This window comes from Haliotis rufescens, unplaced genomic scaffold, assembly GCF_023055435.1.
Source record: "Haliotis rufescens isolate VD_foot unplaced genomic scaffold, xgHalRufe1.0.p SCAF_14, whole genome shotgun sequence".
Lineage (NCBI taxonomy): Eukaryota > Metazoa > Mollusca > Gastropoda > Lepetellida > Haliotidae > Haliotis > Haliotis rufescens.
In genome coordinates, this window is record NW_025963824.1 from 31,946,524 (window position 1) to 31,967,366 (window position 20,843).

Genomic DNA, 20,843 nt, shown 5'->3' on the forward strand with positions numbered 1-20,843 from the left:
AAAACGTGGGCGTTAATACTACGATCTTTTGACAAACCGCAACAACGGTTGCCGATCAGAAGTATATAGTTCGATCAATTGTAGTTAAGTAAGCCTCGGTATTCAAAGGAGACTTGTATGTGGAGTAAGATGGTAGCTTCGGGTTACAGGTAACAGATGTTACCCGCTCTTGCATATCGACATCCATTATACGTTGTTTGAATTCCGATAAGAATACGCCTTTATCCCCAACATCTTGCATTACCCATGTGTAACCGAATTCTTATTCAAATAAAATATCCTTTACGTGAGTGATGCTAGATACACTGTCAAGTCCAAATAAGATAATATAAGTTTGCTTAGGAAGTCTGTTATCATTCATTAAGCTTTGTGACAAAAGTGGTGTAACCTTCATATACCTTGCTATTCAAGGCCTACTGGTGAGGCCGTTAGGCATTCTGCATAGCCGTTGGTAGCATGAGGTCATTTCTAGTCCATTACTAGTTGTTTGATACCAGTTAACTTCCTGTACTTCATACTTTAGTAGGGATCACAGGTGGCCAGTCGTCTAAGGCGCCACGATTCGCTGTGCAGAGTTGCGTCCCCTGGGCACGCCAGAAACCTATGATTGTGGATTCGAATCCCGGTTCGCCCCGATTATGTTTCTAGGTTTGTCAGCACCATGCCCGTGCTCGTGGGTTTCACCGAAGTGGTAAACGTCTAAGACCTGCATCACTTCGGGCTTTCCTCCCACATTAAGCTGACACGCCGTGATATAACTGGAATAATGTTAAAAGCGGCGTTAAACCCAACTCACTCACTCATACTATGTTAAACAACATTTTTTGTGAAGATGTACTGAAACTTATTTAATAAATACATCTATTGTTTGAGTCAGCGTTCGCCTACGTCTCATTCTCTCCTTATCTTATCCGCACAGTAACACATATATATTAGTTCGGATTTTGTAGAAGTTTTTTGCATAGATGCATGAGAATCTACATGTACAAGTACATGTACACAACCCAATGGAAACTCTGTCCGGACCATAACTTATATTGAATTTCATAATCTTTACTTTGATGTAATCTTGAACATAGACACTTTTTAACATGATGGTGTTAAAGATAAAACATTTTCTTAAACAAAACAAACAAAACATTGTCTCATATTTTGACAAAATCTGTTAAATATGAAAGCAAACTGTGTGAAAGTGACAGAAACTAAAACAATCTTTCTGGAGCATCTGGTTCCTCAGCAGTATTCAATATGAGGACAAGTATAGATGTACAAGAACGTGTGTCCTGCAAACCTGACAAGACATGGATGAGTATGTCTTGGAGCAGAATACTATTAAAATTAAATGTCAAAATTAATCTGTCTGTTATAAATACTTACTCCATAGCATTTACCTAAAGTCTTTTTTCATATTCCATAATTCATTACTTGATAAAATGATAATTAATGAAATTATTCCATGATTATTGGACATGTTTTCAGTGTACAATCACTGCATTACGATCTCTAAGTATTGCTTTTGGTTTCAGATGTTGGTGGCCCGGCGTGAAGGAAGATGTGGAGAAACATGTATCCACACGTGACAGATGCCAGAGATCCGGTACGAAATTTCAGAAATCATCACTTGAACTCAATTCAATCCCCGTTCGAGCGAATCCTTGGAAACAAGTCAGCGTAGATCTCTGCTCTCTGCCAACTACTGATGAAGGATTCCGCCGCATTGTTGTCTTAGTCGACTATTTTACCAAGTGGATAGAAGCTAAGCCCCTGAAAGACAAAACTGCTGCAAGTGTTGCAACCATCCTGTATGAAACTATCTGCCGCCATGGAATACCAAGTATCCAGATCAACGATCAAGGTCGTGAATTTGTGAACCAAGTTTCAAATGAACTGCACAGACAGTGCAACGAAGTACCAGTTCCTATCATCCCCAGGCCAATGGACTCGTTGAGTGAAACAATCAGACAATTCAACGATCTTTGTTGAAGACACTTGAATGGCGTCAAGAAGAATGGTCACAAACGCTACCTGGAGTTCTGTTTGCCTTTAATACCAGCCGATAGAGGTCGACGGGATTCAGTGCGTTTTCTTCTGATGTATGGGAGGGACGCTGTTCTTCCTGTAGACTTGGATAGTGAACCTGTTGAAGAGGAGGTGATGGATAGTCCTGTAGACTTGGATAGTGAATCACTGGAAGCCACACTATCCTCGTTTGCCAGTCAGCAGGATGTTGTGTATCCCAAATCCAGCAGCAACGTAAGAGCTGCACAAGAGCGCCAGAAAAGAGACTACAACGCAAGACATTCTTCAAAGGAGATCTTCACCGAAGGGTGATCAAGTGTCAGTGTGGAACACTCGTCCTGCATATAGGAAGGGAGGCAAACATGTTGATGCATGGAATTGGCCATTCATCATTAACCGAAGCATTGGCAAAAGACTCTATGAGCTGAAGATCCCCAAGACGTCCACTGTTCTAAAATCTAAGATGAACGGATGCAACCTTAAGCTGTACAGAGAGGGATGCAAGATGATATCCAGCCATCCTCAACTGCAGATAGCAGCACCTTGGAAAGAAACTTGGCCTTCCAACATCAAGAGTTGCGACATCACAGAGAACTCCAGGTCTGATTCTTAGCGAACCTACACAAGTTGATATCCTCAAAGGTGATGACAACTGCCTGTATCCAAAGAAGTGACAGGAACTGAAAGATACCACACAAACATAAGACATCATGTTGTAGATCTCCTAGAAGATGATAGGTACAAAAGCCTTTTTGAAAACTACTCTGGCCATCAAGACATGAACCTCTACGTGGTTGAAAGTGAAATGCAGATTAACTCCGAAATAACCGATATTATAGTTGCTGTTGCGTCGCTTTTGAGCACACGAAGTGTCATAAAAAATAAGACCTTAAACATTTTCATGTACTTGATGTTGTGCTATATACACATCTAAACAATTGACGAATACAAACATACAGAAAACAAATTTATTTGCTTCGTGCTGTGCACATGTATGCTGAATCCCAAATGTTTACAATGGTACCGGCACTTCAATAAATTTGTTGTACTTTTTTTATGGGACATTAAATATTAATGTGTACCTGATGTTTTGTTATTATTATCATTTATATTTGTGAAGTATTTCGAAATAAAGGGTGAAGTAAGCAGCGAGAGTAATATGAGCCTAATACTTAAAAATAGGATGTATGATACGGGGAGTAGTCTAAGCCTGATACACAAGAATCGGATAAAGAACAGGGGAAGTAGTTTGAGCCTGATACTCAAGAATCGGATATAGAACAGGGGAAAAAGTTTGAGCCTGATACTCAAGAATCGGATATAGAACAGGGGGAAAAGTTTGAGCCTGATACTCAAGAATCGGATATAGAACAGGGGGAAAAGTTTGAGCCTAATACTCAAGAATCGGATATAGAACAGGGGGAAAAGTTTGAGCCTGATACTCAAGAATCGGATATAGAACAGGGGGAAAAGTTTGAGCCTGATACTCAAGAATCGGATATAGAATAGGGGGAGAAGTTTGAGTCTGATACTCAAGAATCGGATATAGAACAGGGGAAAAAGTTTGAGCTCCATACTCAACAGTTGTATATAGAATAGGGGGAGTAGTTTGAGCCTGATACTCAAGAATGGGATATAGAATAGGGGGAAAAGTTTGAGACTGATATTAAAGAATCGGAGATAGCTTGATCATGAGACGAAAGAATTGGGTCAATGCGTTCAACATGTACATGCATTTCATACACGGTATATTGACGCTGCCTCAGCTTGCAAACAAGAATTCTCAGAGATTGCTGTTTCCGCATAATTTTGTAAACTAAGCGGCAAAAGAAAGTATAGGTTGGCAATTGTAATTTTCCTAAAAACAGCGATAACTAGTGGAAAGTGGGTATTGGGAATATGACTGCCCAGGAACAGGTACCAAAAAACACCTCACCCGAACGCGCCACCTTTGACGGCGCTCGTGCGGTGACAAAAAAAATGGTGAAACAGGTTTCCCGCCTATGGCATAAACTGCACGTGCATGTTATCTGTATATATGCGTTCGTCTGCAGGGTATAACCACACGTGATGAAAGCATACAAAAGAAATGCCACGACTGTCACAGGAGCAGAGAGAGGGAGCCATCGGTATGGCCGAAATTGGGGCAACACAGGTCCAAATTGCCAGAAGGTTTGGTTGTACACCATTGACAGTAGCCAGGCTGATTCAACGGTACAGGCAGGCGGGGAGGACACAGGCCAGGCATAGAACCGGACGACCCCGAGTGACAACACCACTGGAATGACGGCAGAGAACAAGTTTATCGACACAGAGGGGAACGTTTGGCTCTGGCGTGTATTCGAGAGGTCCATCCATTCGGCGGGGGAGGTGGCATGGTGTGGGGCGATATTTGTGGAGATCAGACGACTGATTTGGTGATTATACAGGGAAACCTGAACGCTGTGCAGTACAGAGACCAAGTGTTGCAACCAGTTGTGCTTCCGTTCTTACAAAACCAACAGCAGGGGACATTGTTTCAACACGACAATGCCAGGCCCCATACTGCAAGACTGACTCGGAATTTTCTAAACCAGCAGAACGTTGACGTTTTGCCCTGGCCTGTCCACTCACCCGATATGAATCCAATTGAACATCTGTGGGACCATCTTGACAGACAGATTAGAGCACGCCATTAGCCTCCCGTCAACAGACAAGAATTGCAGCAGGCCCTGAGAGACGAAATGGCAACGGATTCCAGTCCACGTCATCAGAAGACTGACGTCATCGATGAGGCGACGTATCACAGCATGCATTGGGGCAGCTGGAGGTCATACACGCTATTGAAGGCAACTGTGTCGACAATGAACTTGTAGTGTGTCTGACAATTTTTTGGTGACATTTCAGACAACTTTTGAAAATGAAATTTCTTTACCCTACCATAGTTTACCTTGAGCTTACATTACCTGTGATTGCACAATTTCATTCAAACTGTGGTTGATCAATCATTTGCTACCCCTCCCTAGAGTTTATTATTATTCACACAAAACCTCTTCTTGTTATTTTTTTTATCGATCATCGAACTCGACCTATACTTTCTTTTGCCGCCCAGTTTATATTGATCTGAAGCAACAACTGTTTGCGAACAACTGCGTCATCGCTGATTTTCCTTAATATATTTTTACCGCTATTGTTAACGGTTACGCCAAATGGAATCTGTTTCGTTGGAAATAACAAAATTGGTTATAAAATGTTTCATATTTCTATGTTGTTTACGACATGAGTTATGGTTGATAACAACATCTGGAGTTACATAAAACCAAACACGAACACGCTTATAACGAACTGACCGATATAACGAGCTTATTTCTTAGTCCAAGCCATTTGTTGTATATTTGCTGTATACATGCTTATAACGAACTACGGTAATTACGAACTTAAATTCCCTCGAGTTCGTTACAACCGTAGTTTACTGTAATATGCATGTGTATGCCTGTTATGACTAGGTTTTCTTTGATATATGTATTTGATATTGACCGGGACACACATTTCAGCAAGAAGTAAGCTAAATTGTTTTAAATAATATTTAATTCAGGAAACAATAGTTAGAAATGGTTACCCGAACAGACTAAATGTTTATATTTCCCTTTAAAATAACCCGTGTTTCAACACACACAAATGTTTAATAAAAGTTTGTGTTTACAGTAATACTTGACCATGGAGCCGTATACATATCGAATACTAAACGAGCTCCCGTGTAATACCAATTTTATGAAACGAGTGAATAGTTCTGGTATTTGACGAGCGAAAGCGAGTCAGATACCAGAACTGTTTACGAGTTTCATCAAATTGGTACTACACGGGTGCGAGTTTAGTTGTTTTTTTAATTATTTGCCATTTATAACTTTTTTTTTAGAATTTCACTGCCATGTGTGAATAGGCAGACACCTACACGATCCAAAACGTAATCCAGACAGACAGACAGACAGACAGACAAGTTTATTCGGTACTTCAGGCCACCGACCAATAATACAATAGAAATAAACTGACGTCCAAAAGAAACTTTACCAACTGAAAATATAAATTTCAGACAAAGTATAATTTTTTTTCGATGAAGTCTATCTAAAACACATAACCTAAATACAACAATAGTGTATGCAGAAAATGTTAGTCGTCTGTTACATGTTTGCGAGAAAACACGCGAAAAAGTGAAAAACACGTGCACCACTGACAACTGCAAATGTTCGTGCGGGTAAGGGTATAAAACGATTGCAACGGCAAGTCAGACATCCACAGTGATAAAAAAACACAAAAAGAAATGCCACGACTCACAGTGGAGCAACGTGAACGAGCCTTGGGTATGGTACAGATGGGAGCCACCCACGCCCATATTGCACGAACCTTCGGTTGCTCCCGTGTTGCCGTTACCAACTTGATGCAACGTTACAGACAGACAGGGCGGACCGCTGACAGGCCAAGAACAGGCAGACCCAGGGTGACCACGCCCCATGATGACCGGTACTTGCGTACCTTGCACCTCCGAAATCGCTTCCTGACAGTGACGTCATCGGCGACAAATGCCTTAGGTCACAGGGTTAGTCAACAGACAGTGGCCAGGAGACTCAGGGCTCATGGAATCCGGGCTTTTAGACCAGACAGAGGACAGCTATTGACAGCGCAACATCGTCGTCTGCGATTGAGATGGGCGCGGACTGTACGACGTTGGCAACGACGTGACTGGCAGAGGGTTGTCTTCACTGACGAAAGTCGATTCTGTATGTTTAGGGCTGATGGAAGACAACGTGTTTACCGCCGAAGGGGTGAACGAACGGCGGCGTGTTGCGTGCAGGAGGTCGTACCATATGGTGGAGAGAGTGTCATGGTGTGGGGAGGGATCTGTGGGCAGGAGAGGACACCGCTGGTCATCGTTGACGGAAACTTGACAACTCAGCGTTACATGGATAACATTCTTCGTCCAGTTGTCCTACCATTTCTCCAACAGCAGCCACGTGGAGTCATTTATCAGCATGACAACGCTAGAGCCCATGCAGCCAGAATTGTCACTAACTTCCTCGCAGCCAACAACGTCAACGCCCTGCCGTGGCCTGCACGCTCACCCGACATGTCCCCCATAGAACACCTCTGGGACTTGATGGATCGTCGTGTTCGACAACGACCACACTCTCCAGCCAACCGGCAAGAACTGATCTTGGCCCTCCAAGAAGAATGGCGTCAAATCCCACGTGACCTCATCAGACGACTGACTTTTTCTGTGCGTCGAAGAGTTTTTGCGTGTATTGAGGCATTTGGTGGTCACGCACGCTACTAATGACTTGTTATTGAACGTGAGCGATTGTTTATGTACTCTGCCTATTGTCCATGATTCTGAAAGCTCGAGTTTTGTACCACACCCAACTTTGGGGGGCTCTGACGTCATTCTCGGTCGCGGTGTGATTGTCATTTTCAGTGTTGATCATGTTGATATATTGATCTTCTCAATACACTTTACTTCATGCATGTATGTTTTGTTGTTTTTGAGCAAGAGTGATTTCAAACTCTGGTAAAGTTTCTTTTGGACGTCAGTTTATACTGTATATATATTTGCATGCTGAGTAGATTTAGTAATGATTTACCGTTCAACACTGTGTTTCCGTTCGAATGTAATCCAATTGAGTTTAACAGAATAATAGTTCAAACACATCAAACGTTGACAATTATTCATTTAATACCATACAACAGCCCACCTTTAGAATTCAAAGTTATCGTAGCGCTTAGGTTATCGTAACTATCGTAACAATTATGTCACAATACTCTAGGGTGTAATTTGTGGAATTTTGTTGCAACATCCACCGGCGAAACTATGTCATGTAACGTCAGCCTAGCAACGGGGTTGCTGGGGCCATTGAGTGTGCATAAACTCATCTCAGTGATCTATCATCTCCTCACGCAATGTCGTTGAATAAGCCAAGGGATGTTGAGAGCTTTCAATGTTTGTTTAGTGTAACTTGTTCCCGCAGTACATAAGCACGCACGCTGTTTGTTTATTAAACAGGTGATCTCTTCACGGGCAAGACATTACCTCTGCAGGGACAGAGTGGAGAACCAAGGAGCGTTTATGTTAACATTTTATATCCGTTTCAGTTACTTTTGACAGCCTTGATGTGATGCGTCGGCCAATATTCTGTTTGTTTGTTTTTGGGGTTTTTTTAACGCCATACCCAGCAATATTCCAGCTGTATGACGGCAGGCTATAAATAATCGAGTCTGGATCAGACAATCCAGTAACTGACATCATGAGCATCGATCCACGCAGTTGGCATACGATGTCATGCGTCAACCAAGTAAGCGAGCCTGTCCACCCGATCCCGTTAGTCGCCCCTTACGATAAGAATGGGTTGCTGAAGAACAATTTTAACCCGGAATCTTCACGGGTCGTCGGCCAAGAAAGACATCTACAATTTCGTTTGTGCCATTACTCTTTTGGTATATACACCGATGCTCCTCAAAAGGTATGTCTATAACTCTTACATGTACTGATTCGTTTGTGTTGTGTTTATCAGAAAACACGCAGTACATCCCAGTTATATCACGGAAAACTGTAAATATTCGAGTCTAATCAAGAGACTGACAGCATGTCCAAGATTATTGCACTGACTTATATAGCAAGTGTGTGTGTGTGTGTGTGTGTGTGTGTGTGTGTGTGTGTGTGTGTGTGTGTGTGCTGATTTTACAAGTCCGGACTGATGCCGATTTATAGTGCTAGCTCACTGAGATACCATGCCGCAGTTTAACATGAATACCCCACTCAGACACAGGTATTATGATCACTCGGGTGCAGAATATACGCGTTTCATTACTGAGGTGAGGTGAAATGGGGTTAAAAGTAGCGTCCAAGATTATTACACTTATATAGCGACGCGCATGCACGTGTGTGTGGCTGCTTGTACTAGTCCGGACTGATGCCGATGTATAGTGCCAGCACACTGCGATACCATGCCGCAGTTCAACATGAATACCCCACTCAGACACAGTATTCTGACTCCGAGCCGACCTTAATGCCGACGCGAGACAGGGTAAGAACAAGTACCATCTGTTAACGTATTTTGGTATGACGCGGCTGGGGATCGAACCCCGGACCTTCCGCTCTCCGGGCGGACGCTCTACCACTAGGCCGCGGAGGCGGTCTCACGTTTATGACGGCCAGCACAATAAATCGGCATCAGTCCGGACTAGTTCAAGCAGACACACACACACACACACACACACACACACACACACACGTGCATGCATGTCGCTATATAATAAGTGCAATAGTGTTAAACCCCATTTCACCTCACCCTTACAGGTTTTATGTCATCCTATGAGCAGTAGTTTAGTGGCGAACGGAATACAGTGTTCTAGGATGAAACTCGTATCGAGTTATGTTTGTACCATGTGTTCAAGTGGACACAAAGCAGTTATATTCAGGAATCTGAAAAAAGGGCTTAAGAGAAAGCAGATGCAGGGACGCAGACCAGAAATTCAAGCGAATATTGATCAAAGCTATCATAACACCATTAGCCCGTTTACAGTTCAAACGTTGTTGGGTTGTGATCAATGAGGTTAGGGTGACATAAGACGTAACAATATATGAATGTTTAAGTGGCGGTGAGTTTATGGGTTATACTGGCAATGGACTGAATGGACGTCTGTGACGGCGGGTACTGCATCACTGTGCGACATCTGCAGCAGACACTCGCTGCAGATCATGACCCGATACACCGGAACGCTCGGAGACTTCTGTTGTGTAGTAGTGTGTTGTATTACAGAGGAACTCGTGCTGATATATCATGTCATATCAATAGACACCAGGTACGGCACTCGTGCTGATATATTTCATATCAAAAGACACGACTTACGGTACTTGTGCTGAAATGTTTGATATCACAACACACGACTTACGGTACTTGTGCTGATATATTTGATAACAAAACGCATGACGTACGTGCTCGTCGCTATATAAGCGCAACAAGTTGGGTTTAACGCCGCTTTTAACAGTATTACAGTTATATCACGGCGCGTCAGCTTAATGTGGGAGGAAAGCCCGAAGTGATGCAGGTCTCAGACGTCTACCACTTCGGTGAAACCCACGAGCACAGTGTGGTGCTGACAAACCTAGAAACATAATTGGGGCGAACCGGGAATCGGGTGATAACAGAAAGCTCTGCACACCAGATCCAGGTACATTAAATATTTCCTACCGCAAACCTCTGTGCTGATAACTTCCCTTAACTCATCAAAATGGGGAAGGCGACCGGTAAAGGGACCACATGGTCGATCACCGTTTAGGTGGAATCAGCTCAGTATGTAAAAAATGCACGATTTATTTTTGTGTGCTACATGAGTGGAAAAAGACATAATTGTTACATATGGACTGTAATAATTATGATATATGTCCATTAAAGCCTTTAAAATTAAAATTATTTAGAGGTATTCAGCACAACGTGAACACAGAGACGTTGCAAAACACGCAGGGAAAGCAATATTTTACGCTCGCTTCATCGGGTACCTTTCATCATTTCTCACAGCGTGACAGCGATCGTTTCAGACTGCCCAAAATATACTCTAACCAAGCTTCTGGTGGTGGTTCATGGGACTCAACATTTGAACATGAATAATACCATTATTATATATTGACCGCAATGCGTGTAGAGCGAGTATGGTTTACGCCGCTTTTAGCAATATTCCAGCAATATCACGGCGGGGGACCACCAGTAATGGGCTTCACACATTGTACCCATGTTGAGAATCGAACCCGGGCCTTCGGCGTGACGAGCGAACGCTTTACCCACTAGGCTACCCGACCGCGCCATCAATGCGACTTGAAAAAAGTATCTTTGTGTTTGTATGTTAAGAAAGGGAATGTATGACAACTCGATTATTGTCCAAAATAATGGCAATTATGTTTTTATTTATGATAAACGTTCAGCTAAATATCATGAGCGTATTACGACCAACTGGCCCCTTTAGATTAAAATATGTATTTTGTCTTCGGCATCCTTGTCTATATAACAAATATACAGTTTTGTCGTATAAAAAGCTCCTCTCCAATAAACATTTACAATAACACAATTTTAATACCAGATACGGTGTCTGTCAATTATAAAAAAAATAAATGTTTTCAATATTATTTTCATTTAAAAAGTTATCTATGTATCTCTCAAGCGATAAAGTCAAGTATAAAGAAACAGAAACATTAAATAAGTATCTGCTTGTATGAGAAATGTTACGTTCAGAGAATACAATATTTATTATGAGAGTTTGGTTTCGACGATGTAAAATGGGAGTCCATGTTCTTGGCGTCAGCTTGATAATAAAATGATAAAATTATAAAATGTGTATCGTTTTACGTGCATACTCCTTTTAAATGAACTCATTTCATTTTAAATGAAATTCACAAAATTCATGTTGTGCAGTCCATGGTACTGCGAGTATAATGGTTTATTATTGAGAGTTGATTATGTTTAATTCGAAACTGACGGTCTTGGGTATAAAGGGACCACTTCAACCATTACGCATGCGCGCGTTTTTAGCAATGTCATACTTTGTTCGATTTAGCAAGGTTATGCCTTTGTTAAAAACAAGATATATGCAGATGCGCACACGGTAACTTCCACATAATTAATGTTTTATGGTAAAAAGACAACACACAGCAATGCTTTAACAAATTTCTAAAATTCTAACCATCCATTCTTTGACAAGGCACTACACCATTTTGGAGGGTTGACATTGTAGATTATGTATGAATCCACTCTAAACTCAATATCTATCACGTGGTCTCTTCCCCAAATAATAAACCCAAATGTATATATATAGATATAGATATAGATATAGTCCAAAGATGAGCTGTATAATTGACTCAACCGGTTTCACGCATGTGATTTTCAAGAGCACATTTATACCGTCACGCTGTTTTGACGTCACAGTGCATATATCTTTTACGATGATTGTATGATCAAAGTACGGCTTAACTGTGAGGGTACCAACCTAGAATGTGTCATTACGACTCAAGCAAAAACTATGGACATCTAGAATGGACATAATGGCATTGTCTTGTCGCGTTGTCGCCCTCTTTAACCAGGCACAAAGTGACAACATTTACCAAAGCGATACTCCGACAATGTCCCTTCTGGGATTCCATAGAAAACTGATGTCACGTGCCTGACAGCTATCTGTGTTGTGCACAACTCCAGTCAATGAAGCGGAAGGCTGATAAGAAGCACCTCGAGTTACAAATTATGGCTTGAAATATGTTTTGTTTTTTTTAATACGAAAGGCCTAAAACTAGTTACTTTTACACCGTAAAAGTGTCTTTACACCATAACACTATCGGAAAACTCGCCTCCTTCTTTTAAAGGCTGTAGACAGAGGGTAAACGCAGAAAAGAATTAGGGGTATCCATTGTTGTTGGTGAACCCTCCAGCTACGAATGCAAATGATCACGTGATCACGACCCAGTGGTGTTTACACTTGGAAGGTTGTCAACAACAGTAGTATGATCCATGTGGCTATTGGGATGGTGATGTTGTCACTGACGAGCACGTTCGGTGGGGAGCTGGAAGATGAACTTCTTCGTTTCGACGCCATTCTCCATCTAGCTGATGCTACAGCCATGAACGTAAAACTAGCGGCACTACGTACGTGTGACAGTTGTGATGGTGAGTGACAGTGAAGCTAACGGCACTACGTACATGTGACAGTTGTGATGGTGACACGCAAGCTAACGACACTACGTACGTGTGATAGTTGTGATGGTGAGTGACAGTCAAGCTAACGACACTACGTACATGACAGATGTGATGGTGAGTGACAGTCAAGCTAACGACACTACGTACATGACAGTTGTGATGGTGAGTGACAGTCAAGCTAACGACACTACTTACATGACAGTTGTGATGGTGAGTGACAGTCAAGCTAACGACACTACGTACATGACAGCTGTGATGGTGAGTGACAGTCAAGCTAACGGCACTACGTACATGACAGTTGTGATGGTGAGTGACAGTCAAGCTAACGACACTACGTACATGACAGTTGTGATGGTGAGTGACAGTCAAGCTAACGACACTACGAAAACGACAGTTTTGATGGTGAGCGACAGTCAAGCTAACGACACTACGTGCATGACAGCTGTGATGGTGAGTGATAGTCAAGCTAACGACACTACGTACATGACAGATGTGATGGTGAGTGACAGGCAAGCTAACGACACTACTTACATGACAGTTGTGATGGTGAGTGATAGTCAAGCTAACTACACTACGTACATGACAGTTGTGATGGTGAGTGATAGTCAAGCTAACTACACTACTTACATGACAGTTGTGATGGTGAGTGACAGGCAAGCTAACGACACTACTTACATGACAGCTGTGATGGTGAGTGATAGTCAAGCTAACTACACTACGTACATGACAGTTGTGATGGTGAGTGACAGTCAAGCTAACGACACTACGAAAACGACAGTTTTGATGGTGAGCGACAGTCAAGCTAACGACACTACGTGCATGACAGTTGTGATGGTGAGTGACAGGCAAGCTAACGACACTACTTACATGACAGTTGTGATGGTGAGTGACAGGCAAGCTAACGACACTACTTACATGACAGTTGTGATGGTGAGTGACAGTCAAGCTAACGACACTACGTACATGTGACAGTTGTGATGGTGAGTGACAGGCAAGCTAACGACACTACGTACATGTGACAGTTGTGATGGTGAGTGACAGTCAAGCTAACGACACTACGTACATGACAGTTGTGATGGTGACAGGCAAGCTGACGACACTACGTACATGTGACAGTTGTGATGGTGAGTGACAGTCAAGCTAACGGCACTACGTACATGTGACAGTTGTGATGGTGAGTGACAGTCAAGCTAACGACACTACGTACATGACAGTTGTGATGGTGAGTGACAGTCAATCTAACGGCACTACGTACATGTGACAGTTGTGATGGTGACAGTCAAGCTAACGACACTACGTACATGACAGTTGTGATGGTGAGTGACAGTCAATCTAACGACACTACGTACATGTGACAGTTGTGATGGTGAGTGACAGTCAAGCTAACGACACTACGTACATGTGACAGTTGTGATGGTGAGTGACAGTCAAGCTAACGGCACTACGTACATGTGACAGTTGTGATGGTGAGTGACAGTCAAGCTAACGGCACTACGTACATGTGACAGTTGTGATGGTGAGTGACAGTCAAGCTAACGACACTACTTACATGACAGTTTTTGATGGTGAGTGACAGCCAAGCTAACGACACTACTTACATGACAGTTTTTGATGGTGAGTGACAGCCAAGCTAACGACACTACTTACATGACAGTTTTTGATGGTGAGTGACAGCCAAGCTAACGACACTACTTACATGACAGTTTTTGATGGTGAGTGACAGCCAAGCTAACGACACTACTTACATGACAGTTTTTGATGGTGAGTGACAGCCAAGCTAACGACACTACTTACATGACAGTTTTTGATGGTGAGTGACAGTCAAGCTAACGACACTACTTACATGACAGTTTTTGATGGTGAGTGACAGTCAAGCTAACGGCACTACGTACATGTGACAGTTGTGATGGTGAGTGACAGTCAAGCTAACGGCACTACGTACATGTGACAGTTGTGATGGTGAGTGACAGTCAAGCTAACGACACTACTTACATGACAGTTTTTGATGGTGAGTGACAGCCAAGCTAACGACACTACTTACATGACAGTTTTTGATGGTGAGTGACAGCCAAGCTAACGACACTACTTACATGACAGTTTTTGATGGTGAGTGACAGCCAAGCTAACGACACTACTTACATGACAGTTTTTGATGGTGAGTGACAGCCAAGCTAACGACACTACTTACATGACAGTTTTTGATGGTGAGTGACAGTCAAGCTAACGACACTACTTACATGACAGTTTTTGATGGTGAGTGACAGCCACGCTAACGACACTACTTACATGACAGTTTTTGATGGTGAGTGACAGCCAAGCTAACGACACTACTTACATGACAGTTTTTGATGGTGAGTGACAGTCAAGCTAACGACACTACTTACATGACAGTTTTTGATGGTGAGTGACAGTCAAGCTAACGACACTACTTACATGACAGTTTTTGATGGTGAGTGACAGGCAAGCTAACGACGCTACGTACATGACAGATGTGATGGTGAGTGACAGTCAAGCTAACGGCACTACGTACATGACAGATGTGATGGTGAGTGACAGTCAAGCTAACGACACTACGTACATGACAGATGTGATGGTGAGTGACAGGCAAGCTAACGACACTACGTACATGACAGTTGTGATGGTGAGTGACAGGCAAGCTAACGACACTACGTACATGACAGATGTGATGGTGAGTGACAGTCAAGCTAACGACACTACGTACATGACAGATGTGATGGTGAGTGACAGTCAAGCTAACGACACTACGTACATGACAGTTGTGATGGTGAGTGACAGTCAAGCTAACGACACTACGTACATGACAGATGTGATGGTGAGTGACAGTCAAGCTAACGACACTACGTACATGACAGTTGTGATGGTGAGTGACAGTCAAGCTAACGACACTACGTACATGTGACAGTTGTGATGGTGAGTGACAGGCAAGCTAACGGGACTACGTACATGACAGTTGTGATGGTGAGTGACAGTCAAGCTAACGACACTACGTACATGACAGATGTGATGGTGAGTGACAGTCAAGCTAACGACACTACGTACATGACAGTTGTGATGGTGAGTGACAGTCAAGCTAACGACACTACGTACATGTGACAGTTGTGATGGTGAGTGACAGGCAAGCTAACGGGACTACGTACATGACAGTTGTGATAGTGAGTGACAGGCAAGCTAACGACACTGAGAACATGACATTTGTGATGACAGTTTAATAACTTTGTGATATTTTCAAATGTGTATTTTAGCTATTTTCCATGCTGAAAGGTCAGTTTGTGCCATAACTATAACATCGCAGTGAGTTATTGTTAAAAATTGACGTTCGAAATTGATTACGTTATATTCATCCGAACACAAGGGTGCGTTCATATTGGTTGACATTAGGTTCATATTTTTCTTCATTTTGTCTTGAAATGATAATGAGTAAAGTATGGAATCACCCACGCGAAACTTGGGGTTACTTAATATATTATCTTCCATCGTTTGTTTGTTTCTTGTTTAACGCCGCACTCAGCAATATTTCAGCTATATGACGGCATTCTGGAAACAATCGAGTCAGACAATCCATTGATTGATATTACGAGCATCGATCTTGTCAACTGGGATGCGATGACATGCATCAATCAAGTCAGCCTGACCACCCGACCCCTTCAGTCGCATCTTACGACAGGCATAGTCGCCTTCCACAGCAAGCATGGGTTGCTGAAGACCTATTCTACTCCGGATCTTCACGGGTCTGTTCAGTACAGACAAGAAGGGGCCTAGTGCCGATCCTTGTCGTATTGCATCTTCTAACCGTACAGTGCTGGTCAAGGCTCTCTTCTCAAACACGAAGCATGGGTTGCTGAAAATGAAAACTAATCCGGGTCTTTCCTCGAGAATGAATGATGTTAGCCTCGGGACGGACACAATCTTTCACTCGGGACAGATAATACGTGATTCCTCTTAACTCGTTGGTTATTCTGCAAGTATTCCATATTAGCCAAATTTGAGGTCGGCGGATACGTAAAGCAACCACTCGACCAACGCCCCATAGTCACGTAATTTAAACCATTCCAGTTCCTGAAGGCGATTCCTGCTTCCACACAATATTCAGCAAGCTGTCCTGGGACACGGCGTTCCTGCAGTTCGACCTGAATATGATGAGGATGGGGATGAGGAACTGTACCGGTACGTATGATGAGTTGGACAGTAGATCAGTGGGATCGACTCGTAGTTGAAAATTTGTGTTCGATACCATCGACTCACAGTCTGGAGACCCGTGAAGATCCGGGGTAGAATAGGTCTTCAGCAACCCATGCTTGTCATAAAAGGCGACCATGCTTTTCGTAAGAGGCGACTAACGGGATCGGGTGGTCAGGCTCGCTGACTTGGTTGATGCATGTAATCGTATCCCAATTGCGTGGAACGATGCTCATGATGTCAATGAGTGGATTGTCTGGTCCAGACTCGATTATTTACAGACCGCTCTCATATAGCTGGAATATTGCTGAGTTGTGCACTAAACAACAAACAAACAAACAAAACGTATATCATATCAACGAGCAGCTGACATGCCGTGAGATAATTGAAATACTGTTTTAGGCGGCATGATCACTCACTTTCTCACCTACTCACCACCTCATTCACTCATCTACCCACTCACTCTCTCTCTCTCTCTCTCTCTCTGTGAGCGAGTTAGTAACATTTACATTTGCAATTTCGATTTCATATTTACCATGTCGACTATTTAGTAAGAACAGAATCTTAAATCGTCTATAACAACGAGAAAGCACCCAATGTTTACCCAACAAACATGCGGCGTTAAACAACAAACAAACAAACACAGCCTGCAAAGCTGACACAAAGGCTCATTCTGTGTTATTTGTGTGTGCAAGCCTACAGAGCACATGTATGCATACGCAATGCTTCATATTGCTTGATCCCAATTGCGTGGATCGATGCTCATGTTATCAATCACTGGCTGGTCTGGTCCAGACTCGATTATTTACAGACCGCCGTCATATAGCTGGAATATTGCTGAGTGCGGCGTTAAACAACAAACAAACAAGGTAGCAGTAGTCGCAGTAGTAGTAGAAGAAGTAGTAGTAGTAGTTGTAGTCGTAGTAGTAGTAGTGTAAGTAGTAGTAGTCGTAGTAGCAGCAGCAATAGTAATGGTAATATTAATAATACAGTGACTGATAGCATAAGCACCGTGTAAAATTGGGATATAATGACATGCATCAACCAAGTCAGCGAGCCTGACCACCCGATCCCATTAGTCGCCTCTTACGACAAGCATAGTCGCCTTTTACGGCAAGCATGGGTTGCTGAAGACCTATTCTACCCCGGATCTTCACGTGTCACCTACACAAAGTACACTACTACTGACGCATCTACCACAATTGCCGACCACACACCAAGCTTCACATTACCTTAATAAACCATTACTGATCGCCCCTCACAAAAGACATCGTACTGAAACCCTTCCTTCGACAGTGCCACCTTACCTGGAGAGTGGGGGAATGGATGAAGCAGGCCCCAGACACAGGGCACCGGGAGTTGGCGTGTGTCCCCCACACCACCAGCATAATACACCCCTGGATCGCCTCATCTACTCGGTAAGGCCAGCTCCTGTCAGCATAGTAGCCTATTTGCTGCACTGCTACCATACACAGAGATTATTCGTAGAGTGTGTTTTAATTTTCTCACTCACTCACTCACTCACTCACTCACTCACTCACTCAGAATTGGTCTTCAGCTACCAATGCAATAAGCGGTAAACAAAATGTGATGGCGACGAAGTTGGGTGACTTGAGACAAGCTTTGCATTACCCTGTGACGTTGTCAGCAGTTGGAACAGGATCGGCTTCACTCCATTGGTGATTCCTACAGTGGACATAGACCCCGGCCCGGGGAGACACTACACACGTCAATCACGATGGGATAGGATGTATATATAATGTTGCAATGGTTTAAATCAGAGCAGTCTTTGTCCATCAACTGACAATGATCCTAAGCCCATCGGATTATTACCATGTGTTTTTCTGGTATATGGAAAGTGTGACAATCAATCAATCAATCAATCAATCAATCAATCAATCAATTGCAGGACATGAGATATAATGGGTCCCTGTGCGACGCATGTCAGAACCTCCACACGCTACAGAGGAAGGTGCATCCCTTGACCGTGTACAGGAGTGTGAAGAGTCGCCACAGTGAGGACCACAAGGCTTTAGGCTGGCCCATCCTCCTTGCCTACATCCTCCTCGCCGCGTGTGTGACGCTGTGGGCGTATCATAACGCCGGGTTGATGACGGTGTAATGAAGATGGCCGTCAGTCGGTCACCTGGCACTGGACAATGAGTATATTTGTTTTAGAGCCAATGCGATCAATGAGAGTCTAAATATAGAAAAGTACTTTATCTATTTCAGTTTTTATTCGTTTAGTTCCAAAAATTGTCGTTCACGCAAACCTCACGACAATGTCCGGGCCAGCCCTGAAATAGCTGCAACAGAAGATGATATATCCTTGATGATGATTAGATGCAGTGCGCGAAAGCAATGGATCGTCCAATCTGTATCGCTGTTGCCAAAGAGGCAGTAGTGAAATTACCATATAGTCCAAAAAAGTGCTTTCACATATTTTTTTAAAGTACGATGGTTGATTGATAACTTCTGAGCCTTACAGAGAAAACCTCATTTTTCAACGCAATGAGCCCTTCAACATTGATATACTTTTGCCAACGGTGTCACATGGATGTTATCCCAGTTTCGTAAAAGTACTTCTCTTGGCCTTCCAAGGTGAGGTGAGGTGAAATGGGGTTTAACGTCGCGTCAAAGATTATTGCACTTATATAGCGACGTGCATGTAAGTGTGTGTGTTTGTTTGGCTGTTTGTACTAGTCTGGATTGATGCCGATTTATAGTGCTAGCTCACTGAGATACCATGCCGCAGTTTAACATGAATACCCCACTCAGACACAGTATACTGACTCCGAGCCGACCAGTCCTTGTTTTAGCCCCTTAATACCGAGCGCCAGACAGGGTAACAACAAGTGCCATCTTTTAACGTCTTTTGGTATGACGCGGTCCTGGATCGAACCCCGGACCGTCCGCTCTCCGGGCGGACGCTCTACCACTAGACCATAGAGGCGGTCTTGGCCTTCCCAAAAGTTATCCATAGCTGCTATGATACAATCGTTCGAGTTCCGGCTGGGGGTTTCCTTATGTTCGTGAACAGGTTGAAGTCTCACGGGGCCAGATCAGGAAAAGAAGGTGGGTGATGAATGAGTTGAAAACGACACTGGAGGAGTGTAGCCATGGCAAAGACCTTCCTACGTCTCTGCGGTTTAATTGTATCAAGAATTGCCTCAAATAATAATGCTACATTTATTGCCTGGCATCGTGGAGTGAGTGAGTGAGTGAGTATGGTTTTATGCCGCTTTTAGCAATAATCCAGCAATATCACGGCGGGGACCGGGACACCAGAAATGGGATGGCCTCTTGGAAGTTAGTCCCCAATGATGACACCTAGGTTTCATCCGTTGCCACAAATTGTTGCAAGAACCTTTCTGGACCATCTTGTGCTTGAAACGTTTTTGATCAAATGCCAGAAACTTATAAACCCAATTGCAATGAGCTGATACTTTTTTCTTTGTCTCAGTTTCTGTGATAATAGCAAGTAACTCTCTCTCTCAGACAATCCAGTGATTGACATGATGATCATCGATGTACGTAATTGGGACACTGTACATTCATTTTTCATTTCGGTACTTAAGAGGTCACATGCCTGTGGTGCATTACAAACATTATAATATAACAGTTATACATTTACTAACGTGTAATATTTCATATATGTTACGATGAATAAAAAATAACCATGGAAAGATTCTGAAGTGTATCTTGACTTGTACTGCTTAGCAAAGATGAAAATTTATATATTTTTGGATGGACATAATACATTTTTTTGCTTACAAATTTCTTAACGTTGTAAAAGCTGGACATACAATGAGGAAGTGGTACTCATCTTCGACTGCACATAAAGTTCACAGTTGGCAATTTGTCACTTTTTTAATATTTGTATGTCTTCTTTCTTCAATTAGTATGCGATTAAGGATCGAA

At 42.9% G+C, this 20,843-nt stretch overlaps 2 protein-coding genes across 2 annotated transcripts in view; both read left to right on the plus strand.

Annotated features, from left to right (window-relative positions):
• The window catches only part of LOC124143364 (NXPE family member 3-like), a 10,279-nt gene extending 9,651 nt beyond the window's left edge, over positions 1 to 628 (plus strand). Inside the window, exon 6 of the mRNA XM_046512322.2 lies at positions 1 to 628. This exon is cut by the window's left edge and continues 1,240 nt beyond it. The gene's annotated coding sequence lies outside the window, so the exon portion shown is untranslated.
• Positions 629 to 12,531: 11,903 nt separating this feature from the next.
• Positions 12,532 to 19,539, plus strand: LOC124143365. The gene is made up of 4 exons (XM_046512323.2): positions 12,532 to 12,695; positions 16,800 to 16,910; positions 18,219 to 18,340; positions 18,832 to 19,539. Exons 1-4 carry the CDS (start codon positions 12,533 to 12,535, stop codon positions 19,042 to 19,044), a joined length of 609 nt encoding a protein of 202 aa, XP_046368279.2. The 5' UTR covers position 12,532; the 3' UTR covers positions 19,045 to 19,539.
• The last annotated feature ends 1,304 nt before the right edge of the window (positions 19,540 to 20,843 follow it).

Excerpts from the sequence above, each read along its gene's own strand:
- LOC124143365 (XM_046512323.2), top strand. The coding sequence starts at position 12,533 with ATGATCCATGTGGCTATTGGGATGGTGATGTTGTCACTGACGAGCACG. Across the intron at positions 12,696-16,799 it reads TACGTGTGACAGTTGTGATG|TTCCTGAAGGCGATTCCTGC; the intron begins GTGAGTGACAGT and ends AAACCATTCCAG. Across the intron at positions 16,911-18,218 it reads GGGGATGAGGAACTGTACCG|TGCCACCTTACCTGGAGAGT; the intron begins GTACGTATGATG and ends TTCCTTCGACAG.